General features: G+C 35.6%; 1 protein-coding gene across 5 annotated transcripts in view; it reads right to left on the bottom strand.

The window, feature by feature from the left end:
* Positions 1-24,225, bottom strand: part of LOC144968118 (uncharacterized) — a gene marked incomplete in the record, with an annotated part of 113,039 nt that extends 88,814 nt beyond the window's left edge. For all 5 annotated transcript variants that reach the window (XM_078906120.1, XM_078906123.1, XM_078906121.1 and 2 more), the window contains 4 exon segments: positions 1,203-1,349; positions 9,439-9,561; positions 12,305-12,449; positions 23,669-24,225. In XM_078906120.1, the coding sequence (XP_078762246.1) occupies positions 1,203-1,349; positions 9,439-9,561; positions 12,305-12,449; positions 23,669-23,701 (448 nt within the window).
* Positions 24,226-24,429: the final 204 nt, after the last annotated feature.

The raw sequence follows: 24,429 nt of genomic DNA, 5'->3' as shown, positions 1-24,429 counted from the left end.
TTGATTGCACAACCCTAGTTTTTGAGTTTCATTGCAAAACAATAGTTTTACAGACTAAGGCAAATAATGTTTTGCAGCTTTCAATGGGAAGAATAAATCAAAAATTGTTAATACTAAGTTACATGGGAACAATACAAACAATGGATGTTTTGGGTACAAACCCTTCGTCAGGACAACAATACACAAATTAACGTGGAAAACAAATAAAATAAAATGCAAAATAACTTGAATCGTCTGTACTCAATGGTGGTTGGAGTATGAATGAAACATTAGCATGGAATCCACTACCCACGCCACGCCAACATTTCATTCATACTCCAACCACCATTGAGTACAGACGATACAAGTTATTTTGCATTTTATTTTATTTGTTTTCCACGTTAATTTGTGTATTGTTGTACTGACGAAGGGTTTGCACCCGAAATGTCCATTGTCTGTATTGTTTCCATATGAAGCCTCTCCATTTTCACTCTTTTGTTAGTATTTTCACGATCACTGGCTTCAGGCATCCCCTACCGTTTTCTAAACTTCAATGTAACAGCCTTGATTTTCTTTAATTTTTAAGGTAATTCTGCTTCCTTCTTGTTATGTTCGTAAATAGTATGATATGAAGATGCTAGAAGATGTGGACTAAAAAGTAGTGAACATCAAATGAATATTACAGTTTCGAAAAAAGGAACAAAATACCAAACACAAAACAGTTTGGGCTCAAAAGCCTTTTTCAGACAAAAACAAGAACACTAAAAACATAAGTATATATCACTTTAAATCCACACAGACTGTTCTTTATTTAAGCTGTTATGTTTTTCTGTTTTTAAAGATCTGGCAGATCTTGATCATAATCATAATAATAATTGAACTTTTATATAGCGCAATGCTCAATGCGCTTTACAAGGGGTCCCTGGCCAACAGGAATATTTAACACGAAGGACAGGACATGGCGCCTGTTAAGCGATATTACAATTTTTACGCACAGAGACAACGCTGTTAACGGCCAGGTACTCATTTTACACCTGAGAACGGTGAGAGAATGTGAGTAAAGAGCCTTCTCCAAGCACTCAACAATGCGCAGAGAGAGGCTCGAACCCAGGACCTTCTGATCCGATAGCGAGTGTCATACTACTAGACCACACAGCCGCACATGATGAACACATGAAAGCCTCACTTACAACTGGTACCTTCTATAACTTTGGTAAACTTACTTAAATGACAGGTCTGTGATTTTTGGTTCTGATAGTATTGAACTTTACAAAGGCATCTCTTTTGGCTGCCATCATTACGACTGGAGCACTCTGCGTTGACATCCAAACATTCTTTGCTATCAATACAGGTTCTGGCGTGATCTTTTTCTGAGAAATAAGTTTGGTAATAATTTTGTCATCTATTATTTAAATATAATGAGCATAAAACAGATAAGAAAAAAACAAAAATCAAGATCATGGTGACAAAAAGCTAAAGGCTGGAAATCAAAATGTTGGAAATGTTAAACAGACTGTTTTCTATGAAGATGTGTTAAATCTGACGTTCACTTATTTGTAGGTCTGATCACCCAATTCGTTATAGGCTCATTGTTGTAATGGAAATCTCAAAAAATGAGGCAAAATATTATCTATTACAACAATGTTAAACTCGGCCCATAAGTTGGTTCGGATGTCAGACCTGTATATATGTACACGTTGGCTAAATCTATTTCATAAATTTTATTTCAGTATATCATAAGAACAGATGAGATATGTCAAAAACTTTGCACAGGATAACTTGTGCTTTCCGGTGATATATTTGTGCGTCAATGTGGTCTTGTGGTATGACATTCACTTTGGGTTCGAAGGTGCATAGTTGAGTCCTTGGAGAAGGCTCTTTACTCACATTCTCTCATTGTACTCAGGTGTAAAATGATTACCAGGCCGTAACCAGCGTTGTCTCTGTCCGAAAAAATTGTAATAACAGGCATTATGTCCCGTCCTACATGTTATATGTTGCTGTTGGCCAGGGAACCCTAGTAAAGCGCTTTGAGCACGTTTAGTGGATATTGCGCAATATAGGGAATGAGATTAGCGGAAGAGTAGCGTCCCTTGATTGGACGTCACCGGGGGAGAAGTTATTTGTTAACAAACCATCTACAAGCCAAGCGCTCCAAATACAAAATTTATTATTCATATTTCTGTACAAAAATGCATATCATAATCAACGTTATGCATTTTTGTACAGAAATATGAATAACAAATTTTGTATTTGAGCGCTTGGCTTGTAGTTGGTTTGTTTACAAATAACTTCTCCACCGGTGACTTCCAATCAAGAGACGCTCCTCTTCCGCTAATCTCATTCCCTATAAAAGCTCAATAAAAGCTCAATATTTCAGTCTAATTATACAAGACTACTATGTCAATGGAGGAGAAAATAATTTAACAGTATCATGCATCAATTCATACGCAATGATGCATTTATATCTTTTTCTATTTCTATTTCTATCAAAAATTTTGGACATTCTTATAATTATAGAGTTTTAATTTTGTCTTTATTTCCTTATTTTTTCAACTGACTGTCCAACGCAGATGCATTCTCTTGGTCTTCTAATATGAAATGGCTTGAGATCAGCCCTCTACCTCCCCCCCCCCCTTCCTCTTAAATAGGTGATAATATTAGGATGGGTCGGTTTTGGTTGTGGAATCTTTTTGCTGATATATTCCTATAAAGATACTCTATTATTTTTTTCACGCACAACAAATATGCAATAATATTTTAATTGCAATGTCTCAGTGATTAAATACTTTAAAACAACAACAAAAAGACGTCACATTCAGCATCGTGGTGATCAGTACAGGATTCAATATACGATGTTCCATGTCAGACACGACGTTGGAGATCATGCTTCGCCAGCTCTCTCTCTCATCTGCGAGTTTCGCACATTGATTTATGGGGCTTCCTACGTAAGCTGCGACATTTCCAAGCCAGCTTGTCCTTCTTCGTCCCCGACCACGCTTGCCTTCTATTTTTCCCTCTGCAATGGTCTTCTGTAGTGAGTCGTGCCTTCTGATGTGGCCGAAATATCGGGTTATCCTCTTTCTAGTAGTTGAAATGATCGTTGTTGATGTTATTCCTAAAGTTTGGAGTACTTGATGATTTGTTTTCTTTTCCTTCCAGATTCCCTTGCAATTCTTCTATAAGTCCACATCTCAAATGCTCTGAGTTTCTTTTCTAGTGTCTTTGTCAGAGACCATGTTTCACATCAATAAAGTAGTGTTGACCAAATGTAGCATTTTGCCAGACGTGTTTTTGTGGTAAGTGATAGGTCGTGGGATGTGATTAGGGATTGCATTTTTGAAAATTTTCTCTTGGCCAATGCAATTCGTCTGATGATTTCTGCATCGCATTTTCCATCTTCTGACAATAATGCTCCTAGATATTGGAATGACTTTACTTGCTCTACGATCTTTCCATCTATTTCAATTGATATTTTCCCATTGTTTTTTCTCTTGCTAAATAGCATTGTCTTTGTTTTTTTCACATTCATGAGCAGGCCAAACTTTTCACTTTCAGTTTTGACTATATCTACAATGGCTTGTAGATCTTGTTCAGTTTCTGCTATAAGCACTGTATCATCAGCATAGCAGAGATTATTAATATTCACTCCCCCGACATTAAGACCAGGCAGGTGTTCCACGTTCCTGAATATTATGTCTGTGTATAGGTTGAATAATGCTGGGGATAATACACATCCTTGACGTACTCCTCTTTGAATGGTTAGGGGCTCAGAAATATCGTTGTTGATTCTGATTTTTGTTACCTGTTGCCAGTACAGGTTTGATATTACAGCAATGTCGTTATCATCTATGTCGGTGGTTCTGAGACTTTCTATCAACTCCTTGTGTTTAACGGTGTCAAAGGCTTTTGAATAATCAATGAAGCAGGCATATATATCTTTTTGAGTATCTATATACTTTTCTATGAGCATTCGAAGATTGAAAATGCCCTCTCGAGTACCACTGTTTTTCCTAAATCCTGCCTGTTCTGGGCCGACATTTCTGTTGATCTTGTCAGATATTCTTCTGAGAATAATGATTAGAAGGAGCTTTAGGGTATAGCACATAATACTAATGGTTCGGTGATCTGAACACTCTGTGGCTTTTTGATTTCTTCGGTAGTACTATAAAGACAGATGTTTTCAAGTCTTCTGGGATGTACGCTGAGCTGTACATATCATTGCACAGGTCTGTGAGTTGTTCTTCACCAAAGTTTCCAAGTGCTTGTAGGGCTTCTGTTGAGATGTTGTCCACACCAATGGCTTTTCCTTTGCTCATTTGCTTCAAGGCCTCTTTAACTTCAGATTTGATGATTGCTGGCCCTTGAAAGAAGTCTGTGATTGGGTTGTCTGGTCTATTGTCTTTAAAAAGGTCTTCCACATATTCTTTCCATCTTTCTATGATTTTTTCATTTTCCAACATAATATCTCCGTCTTTGCTTTTGATGCATCCGCTAGTTGCTGTTGGTTTGGACGTCATTTGTTTGATCTCTTTGAACATGGCTTTGGTTTGATGTTTTTCTGTTAGGTCTTCTATTCTTTTACACTTTTCGTTTGCCCATTCCTCTTTTGCTATTCGACATTTCTTTCTTATTTCTTTATCAAGCTTTTCATAATCATCAGTATCTTTCTTCCGTTTTCTTTTTCTCATGAGTTCGAGAATCTCTTTTGACATCCAAGTTTGTTTTGCTTCCTTTTTACATTTTGGTAGTATTTTATCCTGCGTGTCAGTAACTGTTGTTTTCAGGCATTCCCATTTGGTCTCTATTTCTTCTTCTTTATTTCTAGGGACTTGCTTGTCTGTTTCTTCCATCAATCTCTCAAATCTGTTTTTTACAGTAACTGCAATGTTTTCTCTGACATCGGGGAGCTGGAGAGCTGTCAGGTCAAGTTTGGGTGTAAGCTTTGTCTTTTTTGGAATTTTCAGTTTACATAAGAAATTTGCTAGGACTGGGTTATGGTCTGAACCGGATTCACCATTGGGTAAAGCAGCCAATTGCCTTGGGTCATCCAAATATTTGAGCCATTCATATATAATATGCTTAATCACGTAACAAATGATGTCCAATATATAAATGGCTTATTTGACATTTCTTTTGATCCATGTTGGGGTACCAGGCCACAATGACACTCTTACAGAGAACCTGAGTACCCAGTTCTGGGCAATCTTCATCATTTAGGGCCACGACAATCCTCTCTGTCCACAGATCATCTCTGTTTTTATGTTTTTTTAAAGGGTTTTACAGCGTGTGCGACACATTTAGGTCATATCAGCACCAGCAAAACGGAAGAAAATGGGATTGTAAAAAGTTCTAGAATTACAATTAAAGCATCCAAGAAAAGGGATGACAAAGTTAAGAGATTCTATCAAGCAATTTAGGCGTAGGTACTTATTGTTGAACTTCTGTGATTGGAGTTCGGTCGACTCTGTGTCGATAAAACTATCTTCAGGAGAATTGTGTGAATCTGCCAAGGGTTCTGCTTATTTACTAATTCATATGTTTAATAAATGTGTTTTCTATGTAAATTTAATAATGGATTGACAAGGTATAATCAAAGATAAATGTAATAAGACCTTATGCAATGATAAATAAATTATAAACACTTTTAGCGTGTACTACACTGAGAAATACAAGGGTATTCAAGAAGTGGAACCATTTGAGTCTACCAATCCAGAGCTTGAAACGCCTATAACGCCTCAAGAAATAAGTGAAGCCATACAAAAGCTCAATAACAACAGATGGCCAGGTGTTAGAGCAGAAGAACTAAAATGTCTTGATGGCAAAGGCATGCAAATACTAGCTGATTTGTATAATAAGACATTTAAGACAAAACAGGTTCTCAATCTTGGAAGTGGAAAACTCATTCTGCTTAACAAACCAAATAAAAAGAAAGGCCCTTTAGAAAATGTGCAACCAATCGTTTCATTATCTACGCTAAGAAAAGTGTTAAGCACAATCAGGCTCAATAGAATTAGAGAAAAGGTAGAAGAAAATCTCTCACCATCACAAAGCAGGTTTAGAAGAGATAGAAGCACTGCGAACATAGTTTGGGCCCATCAATGGCTGAAAGCCAGAATGAAAAATATAAGGAAGAATTCACCATACTTTGAATCGATATGAGTCCAGCTTTCGACACCATATGTAGAACCAAGTTGTTCATTCTTGTACAAAGATCACGTGAAGCTCATAAGATACCTATTATCAAATACTACATTACAATTTGAATCCGGCAGAGAATCAACAATAATATCAACCTCAATTGGATCCCCTCAAGGAGACAACTTGAGTCCAATTCTATTCACGATTTACCTCAAATCGGCCATGAAAAATCTAAGACCAAAATTACCACCAATAAAGAAAATCATTCGTGAATTGATATACGCAGATGATACAGACCTAACCTTTGAATCAGAACATCAAGCGAAAATATAAACACCAATAATATCAACTACACTAGAAGCATGGAATCTAAAAGTGAATCAATCCAAAACAGAATATACAAAAATCAACAGAAATTTAAATGAATGGAAAAGTGTACGTAAACTAGGCAATTTGATCAATCAAAATGAAGACATAAGAAAACGAAAGCAGCTGGCCACCAATGCATTCAACCAACTCCAAAATTAATGGAATAGAAATAACATAATCAGTGAGCATAAACGAATACAGATTTATGAGGCACTGATCATTCCGATATTGACATATAATTGTGGAACCTCTGGCCTCACAAAAAAGAACTTAGAAAGTCTTGATTCTACAACCGCAAACAGTTATGTCACGTAATCAGAATCTATTGGCCAGAGACAATCACAAATACTGATCTCTATGAAAAAACCAACAGCGATGGAGGCTATTTTGTCACATCTTATGTCGATGAGATAACATTGCAGCCCAAACTGCTATGACATAATATTTCCATGAGTAGGGAGACCACCAACATCAATAGTAACTACCCTGAACCAGGATCTCTCTACATATCAGAAATTTCTGGATTCAGATGAGGCCAAATTAATCCCTGAAGAACTAAGAAATGTTGCAGTGCCCTCCGTACTAAAGTCACAAGAACTCGACAGCCTCAAAACTCTTGCCCAGGACTGTGACCAATGGAAACAATAAACAACATGAATGGAGAGAGCAGATATGCTCATCGACTATGACTGAATCACACAATTCTCAGCAAGCATCATTCGGACTTCGAGGCTTACTACTAATACTACTACTGACTGTTGACAAAATCTTGAATTTTATTAGTGCTAATTTTTGTAACACTCCAGATTTCTAAATGGTATAAAAGGACTCATTTAACATTAAGTGTATTGAATATTCTGACCTAATTATGGATGGATATTACAGTTGAATTCCATATTGGTCTTAAAGCAATGGATGCATGTCTTTCTTTCCCAGTTCTGTTTTTCAGTCATCTTTCTATCCACCAGAATTGTTTACCACACTTTCAAGACAAGTTTTTTTCAACACGTACACATATGCAGGTCTGATATCTGAACCCAGATATGGACCTAGCTTAACAGTGTTGTAATTCCATTACAACAATGAGCCCATAATGAATTGGGTTATCAGATCTGCAAATAAGTAGACTTCGGTACTTTTCTACCCTGGTAATTATATCTTTTGCGATTGATAGTTGATGATAATTAATTGATCATAATTATCTCAGTTTTCTTTGTATTAATTTTCAGACACATTGTTTCCTCTTCCAAGGAAGCACGAGCATATTTAATTTTATTTATCAGTTGTTAGTCTCTCTCTCTCTCTCTCTCTCTCTCTCTCTCTCTCTCTCTCTCTCTCTCTCTCTCTCTCTCTTCTCTCTCTTCTCTCTCTCTCTCTCTCTCTCTTCTCTCGCTCTCTCTTCTCTCTCTCTCTCTCTCTCTCTCTCTCTCTCTCTCTCTCTCTCTCTCTCTCTCTCTCTCTCTCTCTCTCTCTCTCTCTCTCTCTCTCTCTCTCTCTCTCTCTCTCTCTCTCTCTCTCCTTTTCTCTTTCTCCTTCTCCTGTCTCTTTATTTGAGCCTTCCCCCCACCCCTTTTTTTTTTTTTTTTGTGGTCTGCGTAGCTTTCTGCTCTACTTTTTGCGGATCGAGAGAACTTGCTTTTGACCACTATAGCTCTATATTCATAACAGATTAGAGAAGCCAGATCATCTCAAATCCCCAAAGATGCCTCAATACAACTTCCTGTTCTGATACAAATGATTTACCATATTTTCCCACGTGTTCCCAATGCATGAAACTCCAAAGCAACTGAACAATGCTACCACAAAGCATATTAAATCTATAAAATGATTTGTAAAGATTGACGTATAGTTGTTTTCTGGTCTGATAACCCGAGTTGTTATGGGCTCATTGTTGTAATGGAAATGCTCTCAACCCAACGCAAAAATATTGTCCATTACAACAATGTTAAAACAATCCCATAATTGTGTTTGATTATCAGACCTGCAAATATTGTGCACATCAGTAAAGCTGTATATATATGCAATGCCTACTCCAAAGTTTTTGACAAAACTATTTTCTGATATTGTCATCAACTTAATATGTAACCCACCACCCCGATCCAGTAATGATTTTGGATCAACGTGTACATATATGCAGGCCTGATTTCCAAACCCACTTATGGGCCTTGTTTAACATTGTTGTAATGGACAATATTTTGCATTATTGTTTTGAGATTTCCATCACAACAATGAGCCCATAAGAAATTGAGTTATCAGACCTGCAAATAAGTGCACATCGATTGGAATGAGTCAGATAACGGAAGTTGTATTTTAACCAGAGAGATGACATTATAGAGTTAAGATCCTTAATAATTTATATTATCCCCCCCCCCTCTATTTGGAAAACCCTATCATTTCTTAGTAAATATGTAATCATTAAATGCTTTAAACGCGTAGAATATTATTTTATTCAACAATTGCAGAATATTTGTGCACATTTTATTGGTTTAAAATATGCTGTGAAAGACAGCTGATTGGCGATCAAAATTTTTGGGTGCACATGAATACAAATCCCACATTTTTCTTTTCTGTATCAAATTGCCATTCAAGAAGATGGAGAATATTCCAAATTATGGTGAATTGAAGTACTAACATCATACAATTGGTTACAAAATATCTAAGAATCCAATTTGTAGGGGTGGAATAAACGTATTCTTTCATTTCTCTGTATTTATTCAACTCGTTTTAGTTTTATCATGCAATATCACATATTGGCAAGCTCGTAGTGTTATTGGGCACGATAAAAATAACTCGTATATTCTTTCACCATCATAAAACCAAAAAAATGGCACATGTCTCATATCTCCGTCTATAAATTCCTTTTTTTTTAGCACCAGCTAAACCGCCTGAGACATCTTGTGCCTTGTGAGGCAATGGTATCTTATACTTCTGACATAAATTTTCACTTACTATTCTCACACTCGTTTCGCTCCGCATCGAAGTAGGTACCTTCCCAACATCCACATTTAGTACCATCAATGCAAATCAAATTACCACTGCATGTGTTCTCGCATGCCTCATCATAGTTGGGCACTGTGGGGAATAATAATAATAATAGTAATAAAAATAATAATAATAATAATAATGATGATGATGATGATGATGAGGAGGAGGAGGAGGAGGAGGAGAAGAAGAAGAAGAAGAAGAAGAAGAAGAAGAAGAAGAAGAAGCAGCAGCAGCAGCAGCAGCAGCAGCAGCAGCAGCAGCAGCAGCAGCAGCAGCAGCAGCAGCAGCAGCAGCAGCAGCAGCAGCAGAAGAAGAAGAAGAAGAAGAAGAAGAAGAAGAAGAAGAAGAAGAAGAAGAAGAAGAAGAAGAAGAAGAAGAAGAAGAAGAAGAAGAAGAAGAAGAAGAAGAAGAAGAAGAAGAAGAAGAAGAAGAAGAAGAAGAAGAAGAAGAAGAAGAAGAAGAAGAAGAAGAAGAAGAAGAAAAGAAGAAGAAGAAGAAGAAAGAAGAAGAAGAAGAAGAAGAAGAAGAAGAAGAAGAAGAAGAAGAAGAAGAAGAAGAAGAAGAAGAAGAAGAAGAAGAAGAAGAAGAAGAAGAAGAAGAAGAAGAAGAAAAGAAGAAGAAGAAGAAGAAGAAAAAGAAGAAGAAGAGAAGAAGAAAAGAAGAAGAAGAAGAAAGAAGAAGAAGAAGAAGAAGAAGAAGAAGAAGAAGAAGAAAAGAAGAAGAAGAAGAAGAAGAAGAAGAAGAAGAAGAAGAAGAAGAAGAAGAAGAAGAAAAGAAGAAGGAAGAAGAAGAAGAAAAGAAGAAGAAGAAGAAGAGAAGAAGAAGAAGAAGAGAAGAAGAAGAAGAAGAAGAAAGAAGAGAAGAAGAAGAAGAAGAAGAAGAAGAAAGAAGAAAAGAAGAAGAAGAAGAAGAAGAAGAAAGAAGAGAAGAAGAAGAAAGAAGAAGAAGAAGAAGAAGAAGAAAAGAAGAAGAAGAAGAAGAAGAAGAAGAAGAAGAAGAAGAAGAAGAAGAAGAAGAAGAAGAAGAAGAAAGAAGAAAGAAGAAGAAGAAGAAGAAGAAGAAAGAAGAAAGAAGAAGAAGAAGAAGAAGAAGAAGAAGAAGAAGAAGAAGAAGAAGAAGAAGAAGAAGAAGAAGAAGAAGAAGAAGAAGAAAAAGAAGAAGAAGAAGAAGAAGAAGAAGAAGAAGAAGAAGAAGAAGAAGAAGAAGAAGAAGAAGAAAGAAGAAGAAGAAGAAGAAGAAGAAGAAGAAAAGAAGAAGAAGAAGAAGAAGAAGAAAAGAAGAAGAAGAAGAAGAAGAAGAAGAAGAAGAAGAAGAAGAAGAAGAAGAAAGAAAAAAGAAGAAGAAGAAGAAGAAGAAGAAGAAGAAGAAGAAGAAGAAGAAGAGAAGAAGAAGAAGAAGAAGAAGAGAAGAAGAGAAGAAGAAGAAGAAGAAGAAGAAGAAGAAAGAAAAGAGAAGAGAAGAAGAAGAAGAAGAAAAGAGAAGAAGAAGAAGAGAAGAAGAAGAAGAAGAAGAAGAAGAAGAAGAAGAAAAGAAGAAGAAGAAAGAAGAAGAGAAGAAGAAGAAGAAAAGAAGAAGAAGAAAGAAGAAGAAGAAGAAGAAGAAAAGAAGAAGAAAAAAGAAGAAAGAAAGAAGAAGAAGAAGAAGAAAAGAAGAAGAGAAGAAGAAGAAGAAGTGAAGAAAAAATAAATAATAATAATAATAATAATAATAATAAATAATAATAATAATAATAATAAATAATAATAATATAATAATAATAATAATAATTATAAATTAATAATAATAGTAATTGTAATAATGATAGTAATAATTTAGTGTGTGTTTGTGTGTGTGTGTTTGCTTGTCGTGTGAATATGTTTCAGCCATTTGTAATTTAAGCGTTTTGAGTCTGGTGCCTCAGATTTATAACGCTATATAAGTTTTCAGGAAGGTCCTGGGTTCGAGCCTCCCTCTGCACATAGTTGAGTCCTTGGAAAAGGCTCTTTACTCTCATTCTCTCACTGTACTCTCATTCTCTCACTGTACTCAGGTATAAAATGAGTACCTGGTGGTTAACAGCATTGTCTCTGAAAAAATTGTAATATTGCCGAAAAGCCTTCATGTCTTGTTTTACATGTTACCAGTTGCTGTTGGCAACCCCTCATAAAGCGCTTTGAGCAGATTTAGTGGATATTGCGCAATATAAAAGCTCAAGCCATGTCAAGTTTGCTAGTTTTGAGAATGGAAAGCTGATTCTTGAGCTTTGGCAATCGTTTGTGTACAGAATTAATAAGACAGTTCTGGGGAGCACCAATACTTATATAGTTAACTCATGGGATTTTTCTCCTCCTGCATTTACATTCTGTTTTCTATGGGTCAAAAACCCATGTAGCCAGGAAAGTACAAATGGGTTTATTTAGAGATGGGACCATTTATCAAAGCTAAAACAAGCATGCCCAAACTCTCTCTCTCTCTCTCTCTCTCTCTCTCTCTCTCTCTCTCTCTCTCTCTCTCTCTCTCTCTCTCTCTCTCTCTCTCTCTCTCTCTCCTCTCTGCCCTCTCCTCTCTCTCTCTCTCTCTCTCTCTCTCTCTCTCTCTCTCTCTCTCTCTCTCTCTCTCTCTCTCTCTCTCTCTCTTATCTATCTATCTATCTTACTATCCATCTATCTATCTTTCTTTCTTTCTTTCTCTTTCTCTCTTTCTACCTTCTCCTAGTGGGAGACCTGAAAACCGGGAGCTGACATGAGACGAGGCATACATGGCATCACAGGACACGAATAACAGACAGTCCTAAGTGTCAAAGACATGGGAGGAACTAATAAGGTCTGAGGCAAGGTCAACTTGTACTTACATCTGCAAGTTTGTGAATCCTCTTGGAAGCCTGAAGCACAAACACATCGGTTTGTAGCATTTGAACATTCTTGATTAGCACCTGGGCAATCCACTTTGTCGGAGCATGTGTCGTCTAAGTTTGCTGCCAGGACTGTATCACTGACCTACCCCAAATATGGACAAAAATAATTCAAGAGGAGACAACGTGAACATGAAAAAATTAACATTTCATCATCATCACCATCATCATTGCCTTTTTCATCCTGGGTCAGGGTATAGGGCACAGACAAACAGTTTCCATTCTTATCTTGAACTAAGTTTTTTATCTCGTTCCGTCATTGGGTCAGCAGAGTCCTTTCGGCTTTGTCTGTTGTCCTTCATAAATTCTGTTATTGCAGAAACTCTTCGGTTGCCCAAGCTAAAAAAAGGATTTGATTTGTGTTTCTGTAGCAGTTTGAGTTTTACGGAAGGGGTGTAAACTCTACTATGCGCCGTTCAGAGTGAGACTCAAACCATGAACCGTCCGATCCGAAGGCGAGTGTCATACTATTAAACCATATTGCCTAAATGAATGCTGGTCGCTAAAAAGACCATCCATCCCCACTCTTTTATGCCACATAATCATAAAAATCTGCCATTACATCCTTCTACAAATATAAAATAGTTATGCCACCTTATCATTCAACGTGTAACCTATTCATTGTATCTGCGTTGTCCAAGGGACTGGTTACACACATCCAATGAGTTTTGAGCTGGAAGACAGGAAGGTGTGACGGATGTCACAATCCCTGCTTTCCATTCATTCTGATATAATGCCGATATCCGAGATTGAAATGCAGAGACAGGAAACAGGTTTTGTGTGGCTGTGTGGCCTAGTGGTATGACACTCCCCTTCGGATCGGAAAGTCCTGGGTTCGAGTTCTGAGCGGCGCATAGTTGAGTCTTACAAAAAAGTCATTTACTCACATTGGAAAAGGCTCTCTACTCATATTCCCTCACCGTACTCGGGTGTAAAATGAGTACCTCACCATCAACAGCATTGTCGATAAATTAGTAGGGGAATTAGGCTAAAACCGTGCAAATTTGGGTTGAAAGCATGAAAATTTGCACACAGGTTACGAAGACCAATAAAAAAACATCTGCTATAGAACCACTCTGGCAATCAATCATAACGTTTTGGTTTAAGGCCTTAGATTTTCCCTATTATAGCTTTATTAAACAAGGGAAATAACTGAGTAAGTACATATATTTTCTTCATATTCATTGCATTAGGGGGAATTGGGCTAAAACCGTTCACATTCGGATTGAAAGCATGAAAATTGGCATACAGGTAGCTAAGACTCATATAAATGACACCTGCTATAGAACCACCCTCGCAATTTATCATAACAGTGCGGTTTTAGCGCTTTTATTTCTCCCTATATAGCCTTACTTATCCAAGGAAAATAATCACGAAAATACTATGTGCGTTCAATAATTTAAATACATTGTTGACCATTGGCTAAAAAATGGCTTCGGGTGGGAACAGTACAGACAATGGATGTTTCGGGTACAAATCCTACATCAGCAAAAGGAACGTTGAAAACATAACAAAATGTAATAAGAATTGTAGCGTGTGTATTCCTCTGTGATTGAAGCAAGAATGAAACGTTATCGTTGTGTTGTCTAGTTGACATACTAAAAACGTGTCCCATCAGTCCCTGCGAAAAGTTCTTTTTGCCATTGTAAATGTATCGGGAAACATGCAAACGCATTCCTTTTTTAGTCATATGTAATATTCTTCCACCCCCCCCCCACCCCCTCTCTCTCTCTCTCTCTCTCTCTCTCTCTCTCTCTCTCTCTCTCTCTCTCTCTCTCTCTCTCTCTCTCTCCTCTTTCTCTACCTTCTTTCTTTCTTTTAAAGACCCATCAACATTCAATTATGAATTATGAAATTTCATATGGAATACACAGGTAATGCTACAATTTTATAACGCTACATTAACTGCATAATGCAAGACCTATTTTATACAAAACAGGCCATCAGTACAGAGAAATTTTTGGACAACAATATATATAACAGTCGCGGGTGCTTTTAGCCGAGCACTCAATTATACCTGAACGAGAGGGCAATTTTTGTGCACTGCCTTACACAAGGACACAACAGTACAAATAGAGCATGCTCTCATTGTCGTCATGCTGTCAATAACGTAACGTCAATAGCTTGACACAATACTGCATCATAACGATTAATGATTATCATGTTGATGATGATGATGATGATGATGATGATGATGATGATGATGATGATGATGATGATGATGATGATGATGATGAAGTGATGAAGTCAGGAGAAAAAAATTTCGACTGCACCCGGGATCGATCTCGGTCCCTTTCCGTGCGAAGTGAGTGCTCTACCAACTGAGCTATCTTGACCCCCAACTGTCATCATGTCTGACCAAAATAGGCTATAAAACGCGTAAAATTATTCTCGCAATATTTTTGGAAAGAAAAAATATTTAGGGTGAAGGGAGAAGGAGCACTATCTGTGTCAACACCGTTTGCCGAAATTTTAATCAGGTAATCTAGCTGTCTACCGTGAGCCTGTCTGAGTCTGTCCGTCGACCCATCTGTATTAATGTAGTTCATTATACTTGCTAAATCAGATACACAAAAATCTCTTATTATAGAATTTTGCATGATAGAAGTCCCTCAAAACCAGCAAAATTGAATAAGATTGACGAGTAATTTGGATACTTTGTTAGCCGAAAGTTTAATGAAAGATAAACATCCGGTTTGACTCTAAAAATAGTCACCAATGGGAATCCAAGGATGACGTAAATCAACCTTGGGTCGCCTTGTCTTGAATGTTTACACAGTAGGGATGAACGAATTTTTTGTCGTCCATTTCAAAATTTTCCAATCTCAAAAAGCGTGTATCTCAACTAATACTGATCTCCCAGAGTGGTTCTATAGCATAAATTATAGGATTTTTCATATACTACAACATATATAATGTTCATGCTTTCGACCCTAATTTACACAGTTCAAGGGTTTTTTGAACCTACTTCCCCCTACTAATTGTAATACATCCCAACAGGCGTCATGTCTCGCCCTACATGTTAAGTGTTGCTGTTGGCTCGGGTCTCCTTGTAAAGCGCTTTGAACACGTTTAGTGGATATTGCGCTACATAAATGCTCAAGTTTGTTTAACAACAGACCATGGGTATCTAGATTTGACCATGCCAAGTCGGTCAACATCCTATATCATAATAGGCTACACGTGAATAAAAATGAGTAGGCTATACGTATTTCAAATCGAGTAGAATGATATCATTTAAAAAGTAATAAACAAAAATGAATATAACAGTTTCAAAAAAAGAACAAAATTTCCAAAACACGCACCGTTTCGGCCTCAACACCCTTCTTCAGCCATGATTTTTTAAAAAAATGAAAACAATACATTTCTAAAAAAAAAACGAGAGAGATCGACGACTAAATATTTAGTCTGTCAGACAGACTTTAAAGGTTATCAAACCATCAATACTCAAATACTAAGTTGACGGACTTGAAATTGCGTACTCATAGAACACCGGAGTTTTTTCTTGTCTCGATATTCTCGGCCGTTATAATACGATTCGAGACGGAATTTTTGTCATCGCCGGTATCGGTCTTTTGGTGCTGTTGATAGCCTTCCCAATTCGACGTGCATTGACTCTTCTCGACGTTTCTATTCGTATTCCACACCGGGTCGCAAAACTCAACATGACAATCATCTGCCTTATGTCATCTGTTGAAGGTTAACGTTTTCAACACATTAATTTTCCTTTGGACTTAACTCCTCGTGTAGCATTTGAAATAATATTATACGCTTCTTATACTCTTGCTTTTTGGAAAAGGATTCAACAGTGTCCTGTCACGTCCGCCCAGCAACGAGCAGCTTGGTTCTAAACAAAGAAAATCTGTACTTTTTATTCTTCATGCTGGCTAGAACTTTTTCACATGTCTTGTGATCAGAATGTATAAAAATCAAAACATGATCAGATTATGCTGTTTTTTCTCCTCTGGATACACTTTGATGCTCGTAGGAGAAGTATTTCGTGCGGGCGTCCGCCATCGTTCCGATAGTTTAGAACCAGTTACTAAGTTACAATGCGTCATTACAAGGGAAGTGGTGTCACGACTGTTGAATCCTATTCCGCACGCGTTCCCAACCATTGGACGAGCTTGCGAGTACGCGTTGGGTCAAAGTTCGAATTCCAAAACGCAAGAGTGTAATAAATCTTTTATTCTACCCTTCAATCGATTCTGATTTCGTTATCTCTGAGTAAAATATATTTTCAAAAATATTTTAATGATACTTATTTCAAAATTCTAATTTTAGTTAAATTCAACATGTGATAATCTGACGTCACAAAATGTTATTGTAAACATGATATCATAACGCGTTACTATTTAGGGAAAAGGGTAGAATAATAGCAATACTCTGGCACTAAAGTTTTATCCCCCATCCTAAGTACTCATCCTCGTACTTAGGATTGAGCATCGTGATATTTTTGTGTGAGATATTATAGTGTGAGACCATTATAAGCTGCTGCCGCCTGGATTGAGCACCGTTATAGTATAGTGTGAGACCATTAGAAGCTGCCGTCACTCATCCGGTACATGCCATAAACAACATCGTTAGATATTCTTTCAATGCTCAGCTCTTATGAGAGTGAAAAGTAAGAGTTTATCGTGGTCATGTCCGTGTTATGTTAGGTCTAATAACTTTGTTTCTTTTATCTTTACGTTGGGTCGCCATCCCCATCTCTTTATTCAATTTAGCTGTGACTGTATGGCCAGAGAACGGACACATAATATAATATGTACATTCTCCTGTGTCACAAAGATAGGTCTGACTGAAATTGCTTGCTTATCGATAAAAGGGCATGAAAATACGTAGCAAGTTTGAAGGTTGGTTTTGTCGACTAATGCACACAAACCGGGATAAGTTTCAAATTTATGGATATACCTAGGAGGAAGGATATAATAAGTGTCAAACCAGGATGTAGACTACAAAAATGACATGAAAAACTGTATCTTAAATCATCATTTCTTTGAACATCGTACACTGGAATGTTCAGTTCTAGGAATCGAGGAAGAGATATGGATGACTACTCGTACCTCTCAACAAAATACAATAATATCCAATGTCATGTTACATTATTCGTCAAAATCAAATATAATGTTAATAAGATGTTATCAATGGCATTCTCAAAATTATTTATTGAATTAGAATTTTTTGTCTCAAACTTTAGATTATTCCAAATTGTCACAGTCCTTTGAATTAGATGAATTACATCTTTCAACAAATATCTTAAACTATCTCCCCTAGTGTCTGTAACATGCGATTCATTTTTTTAAAAAATCATTCTAATCTATATTGTAAGAACCATGCACGAGTCTTTATATATGAATAAGATCACTTCATATTCTATATTTTAGTGGAGGCAAATTTAGATACTTTAATATTTCTAAATATGATATATGTCTAATGTCAGGTATAAGTCTCGTAGCGCGTCTTTGTACGTGCTCAATGTTAACAGACTGTCGCTTAAATAAGGGACTCCAAATACTATTCCATACTCTAGACAAGATCTTATGACAGACTTATAAAGTTTACCAAACGTTTTTAAATCAAGATAGCTAAAGCATTTGTATATAATTATACAATCACATATATGTTCATCAAAACACAATTTATTATCAAAGATGATCACCAAGTCTCTTTCTGAGCATGTAGTTGGCATAACAGTCATACTATTGTCACCTATGTAATAGGAGAATATTATTATTATTATTATTATTATTATTATTATTATTATTATTATTATTATTATTATTATTATTATTTATTATTATCATTATTATTATTATCATCTTTAAAAAATATTTTAAATTTTAATTATCATCTATCATTGTTTTTTTTTATATTATTATTATTATTATTATTATTATTATTATTATTATTATTATTATTATTATTATTATTATTATTATTATTATTATTATTATTCATCATTATTATTATTATTATTATTATTATTATTATTATTGTTATTATTATTATTATTATTATTATTATTATTATTATTATTATTATTATTATTATCATTATATTATTATTATTATTATTATTATTATTATTATTATTATTATTATTATTATTATTATTATTATTATATATTATTAGTAGTAGTAGTAGTAGTAGTAGTAGTAGTAGTAGTAGTAGTAGTAGTAGTAGTAGTAGTAGTAGTAGTATCATCATCATCATCATCATCATCATCATCATCATCATCATCATCATCGCCATCACCATTTTATTATTATTATTATTATTATTATTATTATTATTATTATTATTATTATATATTATTATTGTTATTATCATTATTACTAATATTATCATTGTTATTATTATTACTAAAATTATTATTATTATCATTATTATTATTATCATTATTATCATTATTATTATTATCGTTATTATTATAATATTTACTACTACTGTTGCAAGTACTACTACTACTACTACTACTACTACTACTACTATAGTAGTAGTAGTAGTAGTAGTAGTAGTAGTAGTAGTAGTAGTAGTAGTAGTAGTAGTAGATAGTAGTACTGCTGCTGCTATTATTATTATTATTATTATTATTATTATTATTATTATTATTATTGTTATTATCATTATTACTAATATTATCATTGTTATTATTATTACTGAAATTATTATTATTATCATTATTATTATTATCATTATTATCATTATTATTATTATCGTTATTATTATAATATTTACTACTACTGTTGCAAGTACTATCTACTACTACTACTACTACTACTACTAGTAGTGTAGTATAGTAGTAGTAGTAGTAGTACTGCTGCTGCTACTACTACTACTACTACTACTACTACTACTACTACTACTACTACTACTACTACTACTACTTAAATATAGTTTCTGTGTGTTTTGTTTTATTGAGAGAGGCTTTTTTTCCTTGCAGGTCGTCTTTCTCTTGTGTGCTAATATATTCTTTTCGGTTCGAATATATATTATTGTACTTAGTACTTGTACTATAGATAGTATGCAGATGACGTCACTCAGGCCTTTGTTATTGTTTTTGCCATCCGCGTTTGTGAGTTGTTCTCACTAAACTGTATTAACAAGACTATAAAAGTTCATGGTTACACAGAGTTTGTGTGTTGGTCCGTTATACTTCCGGGTGGCAATGTTGTGAACTCCTTGGCCAAGCGCATTCTATCTATAGTCAGATTTTTTATTAATGGCGCGTGTTTTTCTGATTTTTCTCAGCTGTCCCTCTATCAAAAGTGGTAAAAATGTGTGTCGACATTTAAATCAATTTGTCTTAACTGAATCTAGATTTTGAACCGTGTTGATGCCGTATCAAAAAAGTTTCTTCTTTGAGACCTATTTAAAAAAACTACTTTATAACCGCTGTCATAAAATTCGAGATTTTACACTGTAAAAAATGAAAACAAGTTACGCACCACAAAGAGTGAGATGAATTCATTGTTTTTCCCTAAAAATCTCGTGTTGACACGTAGTTCCGGCTAGTGATCATGAGTTCACGTCATACTTCCGAATTAAAACAATTCGCTTTAACTGCTATAAAATTACAACTTATGTAGTTTACCGTAAATTGAGAATTCATGATTATTGCACATTATGCATATTATTCCATATTTAATGCATATTATACATCACATCGCAATTACCGATATGAAATCTCTAGCATTAAATCATTTTAAATACTGATTACTCAATACTGTCAAATTAACAATTAATGCTGTTTATATAACTTTGTAAAATTGCATGTATGCACGAACGTTTCACAGAGCATTTAAAGGCTTTTAAGTCACTCAATCCTAGAGATTTTTGCTATTTTTCAAAATGAGGGGGGGGGGGTGTATTTAAAATGATCATATACATAGATGGTTTTATTCAACTATCATTAACATGTAAAAAAAATAAAAAACATTAGCTTTAATACTACGCCTATAACTTGTTTCAAAAAATGCAATGAATAGGTATGGGGTAAAAGTAACCCGGGTAAACTACGGATATAGTCGGTGTTAGGGTTGAGTGAGTTAAAACATAATATAAGCTTTTTAAATTATACGATGCGATACGAAAAGAGAAGATAGTTATCGAAATACGATGGAGAAATCACCAGTGTGGAGCGACGTGATAGGAAAAGGATTCAAGACAAATTTGATATGGATATCATCCAAAGCTGTATGGAGCTGGGTGACCGTAAATATTCATCCGACAAAGGAATGGACGTCTGATAATTCGGGTAGAAAAAGTCTCATGGGTCCTGGACATTGGTAATGATATCCTTGCAGGTGGTGAAGATACTGGGTATTTAGAAGAATGCCGTACCATTTTATTTTATTTTCTTCATCATCTGGAAGGTAGTGACTATCATTCAATCAGTCAATGCATAGGTGTTTGAAGACTGGCTAAAAAAAAACGTTTGCTGCCTTTCCTCGAATTACCCAGCTGTGTTGCATTGGACAACACTACCATTCGGAGGCCCATGATCACTTCAAAACTCCAACTTCGGCAACTATAAAAACTGATAAGATTTCATGGCTCCAATGTGACAGCACTATATATTATTCTGTCCATTTATCAGAGGCCCAATAACTATAATCTAACGAAAAGAAACAACCCAGAAACAGTTTTCAAAGCAGACTGCCTATTCAAGGAGTTTTGGCACGAGCGCGACTTCAACCATAATATCACTGTGAGCGCAATCCAATCGAGCTCATTTATTGGACCCAAGTAAAGGGAAAGACTGAGAGGTGGAACATCAAATTTACTCTCATCGACGAGGCAATCAATGATATTACAAAGGAAGACTGGAAAAGGCATGCTCCAACCTTCGCAAACTGGAGGAAAACTACATTTCATTGGATAGAGTGATGCGATGAAATCTTTCCATTGTCGTTCCATTTCTCCTTTTCCTCATCCCAGTCATCAGACTTGTTGTTGTTGGTGGTGTTGTTATTATTTCTGAACACATGTACCTATTTGTAGAAACACTAAGTCATAAATTGATGAATTTCTACTCTTGACCAGTCTACATTAAATTTATGTAATCCTCGTTGGCATAAACACAAGCTATTTCTATAAATTATTTAGCAATCAAAAAAATGTTGGAAGCGCGTAATGTTCACTTTCATTTGTATTCATCAGTAATGTGTATTGGTAGGTATAAAATGTAGATGTCTGATAGTAAAGGATTGCCATTCGTGCCTTCATATTCAGATACTGCACGTATATCGTTTAAGTTTCGATTAACCGAATTTTCCATTTTAACGAATTCCTTCAAAATGGATAAGCGGAAAATTCATAATTTTGAAACTGTAAACTATCTAATAGTTACGATCCTTACCTGTTATCGATTTTAATATAGCTGTTATAAGCGAAATCATTTCCTATTGTTTTAAAATTAATGAAAGAATATTTTTTGATTAAGACAAATTGATTCAGAGGGTCATACAAACTTTTACAGCTATGCATTTAGAGACAGCTGAGAAAAAGGAAGAAAAACACGCGCCACTTATTAAATATCTGACTATAGTTTTCTTTTGGTATACTATTAAAAAGATGCTGATATTTAAAACAAATCATTAAAAATCGAGCACAAAATTGAAATTAGTCTAGAGCACATGACGCACTTCAGTATTTTGTATGTCCGTCGCTAGAATTGATCAATCCCACAGCTCTTTGCCTCATTATCGATGATGTTAGCTGATTGACTGTTTCTGCTAGTATGTTATCAACCCAAACTGTACTTAGTCTGTCGAATAATTCATCGAAGTTTATACAGCTTTTTTTTTTTTTTTTTTTTGTCTTTTTGTTTGTTGTTTTTAAATTAGCTTTCCTTTCATAAAATCCCACATATTATGTTCAATGGGATTCATGTCAGGTCACAGCTGGCCACTGGTCATTGGCTCATCACGCTTCCATTTGGGTACAGTTTATGAAAGCAGATATTTGTCCAGTCTACGTTATCAAACTGGAATATCATCATTTGATTATTCTGATTCCGAATAAAGGGGACGACCATTGGTTCAAGAATATCACCGATGTATAGGTTTGAGTTGAGTCATTGTTTGATTCGTATTAGTGTTAGCTTAGTTTTTCTACCCTCAAGAATAAAAAGTCATCTAAACAAAAAGATGAATCCGTCTGACTGACGCCCTCATAGCTAAAGATTCAATATAGGACCCAGGCAAAAATAAATATATGGTCACTATTACAAAGGTAACTAAGCCACTTGGAGAACAAATTTTATAATATAAGATGAAGAAGAGATAGTAACGTGGACTGGTTTAAAGGAGATCGATGCCCCCCCCCCCCCCCCACACACACACACACACACACCCCACCCCACTCCTCGTGACGTCACTTTCCTCGTAATGACGCATAGTAACTTAGTAACTGGTTTTAAAACTATCGGAACAATGGCGGACGCTCCCATGAAACACTTCTCCGAGGAGCATAAAAGTGTATCCAGAGGAGAAAAACATTATAAACCTGATCATGTTTTGACTGTTATACATTCTTCTTCTTCTTCTTCTTCGTTCCCGTCACGTCACATGGTCAGTCCGGTCTGGTGAATGAAGCCCACAGTGGTCCTGAGGTCGTCTTATGCATTCTGATCACATGACATGTGAAAAAGTTCTCAGCGTGAAGAATAAAAAGTACCGATTTTCTTTGTTTATAACCAAGCTGCTCGTTGCTGGGCGGACATCACATCAGACTAATGAATCCAATTATTCCATTTTTAACAAAACCATTATTCGAGCCATGCTGAAACGTGTGAGTCGTAACATATCTGACTTTCAATCATCTTTTCTCATCCAAAAACAAAAACAATTTGTTATGTCAGTGTAATCTCTAAAGTCAATCTTGAAAATAAGTTTCTTAGCCGGTGATGGTAGGAAGAAGAAGAAAGAGGAGGAGGAGGAGGAGGGGGAGGAGGAGGAGGAGGAGGGGAGGGGAGGGGGAAGAGGAGGAGGAAAGAAGAAGAAGAAGAAGAAGAAGAAGAAGAAGAAGAAGAAGAAGAAGAAGAAGAAGAAGAAGAAGAAGAAGAAGAAGAAGAAGAAGAAGAAGAAGAAGAAGAAGAAGAAGAAGAAGAAGAAGAAGAAGAAGAAGAAGAAGAAGAAGAAGAAGAAGAAGAGCAAAAAAGACGAGGATGATGTAGATGATGACGTCGACAACGATTACGATGATGATAATGATAGTAAAATACCTTCACACAGACAGACACAAACACAAAGAATGTATAAATCAAGTAATATTGATCATGTCACGATATTTACATACCATTAAAAACAATAGCAATGAGACGAAGAACATTGTCACTTCCAATGAACTCTCCAAATTGCAGCAGCTTCTAATGGTGATTTTGCGGTCCTATGTTCCACAAGGAATCAAGAGTCTCAAGTCAAATAAGTCAAGTCTATTGGTGCTCTCACACTACTATGTTATGACGATCTATCCCGGGCTCCACACTGCTATAATAGCATCCAAAGGGCGTGTCATATATCCGAAAATGTTGGTCTAAGATTAAACTGGAATCAACAAACTGCGTCGGAAAAGTTGGTCTTTTTATATAAAAATTAATTAACAAAGGTGAATATAACACATTCGAAAAATAATCAAAATACCAAAATACCTAACGTTTCGGGCTCAAAATCCTTCTTCAGCCAATAACAAAAACAATTTTTTAAAAACATTCATACATAACTTAAAGACAAATGACAATTCACTTCCCCCTCCTACTGCCAGCCTTTCTATGTTAAATTATAGATCTCGCGTTGTTACCGATATTAAAAAATATGCCTTTTTCTTTTGTTGGCACTACGTGCTGCTTCTAAGGTGCAACAGGAGAGGAGAAAGGGGAATCCCCCTGTTACTTATAAGGTCGACCGCCCCAATAGTGACGTACTCTGACAAAGAAAAGACAACAAAAAAAAAAAACCCCCAAAAAACACAGAGTTAAAATTTGGCTAGGAAACTCGTCCTTCAAGTTATATCGATCGGTTGAAATGACCCTCAGCTTGGCAAAAACTCTCAAACCTGGG

Source organism: Berghia stephanieae, chromosome 3 (genome assembly GCF_034508935.2).
Source record: "Berghia stephanieae isolate SIO BIC M18660-M18661 chromosome 3, UCSD_Bste_1.3, whole genome shotgun sequence".
Lineage (NCBI taxonomy): Eukaryota > Metazoa > Mollusca > Gastropoda > Nudibranchia > Aeolidiidae > Berghia > Berghia stephanieae.
This window is presented reverse-complemented; position numbering and strand designations above follow the sequence as displayed.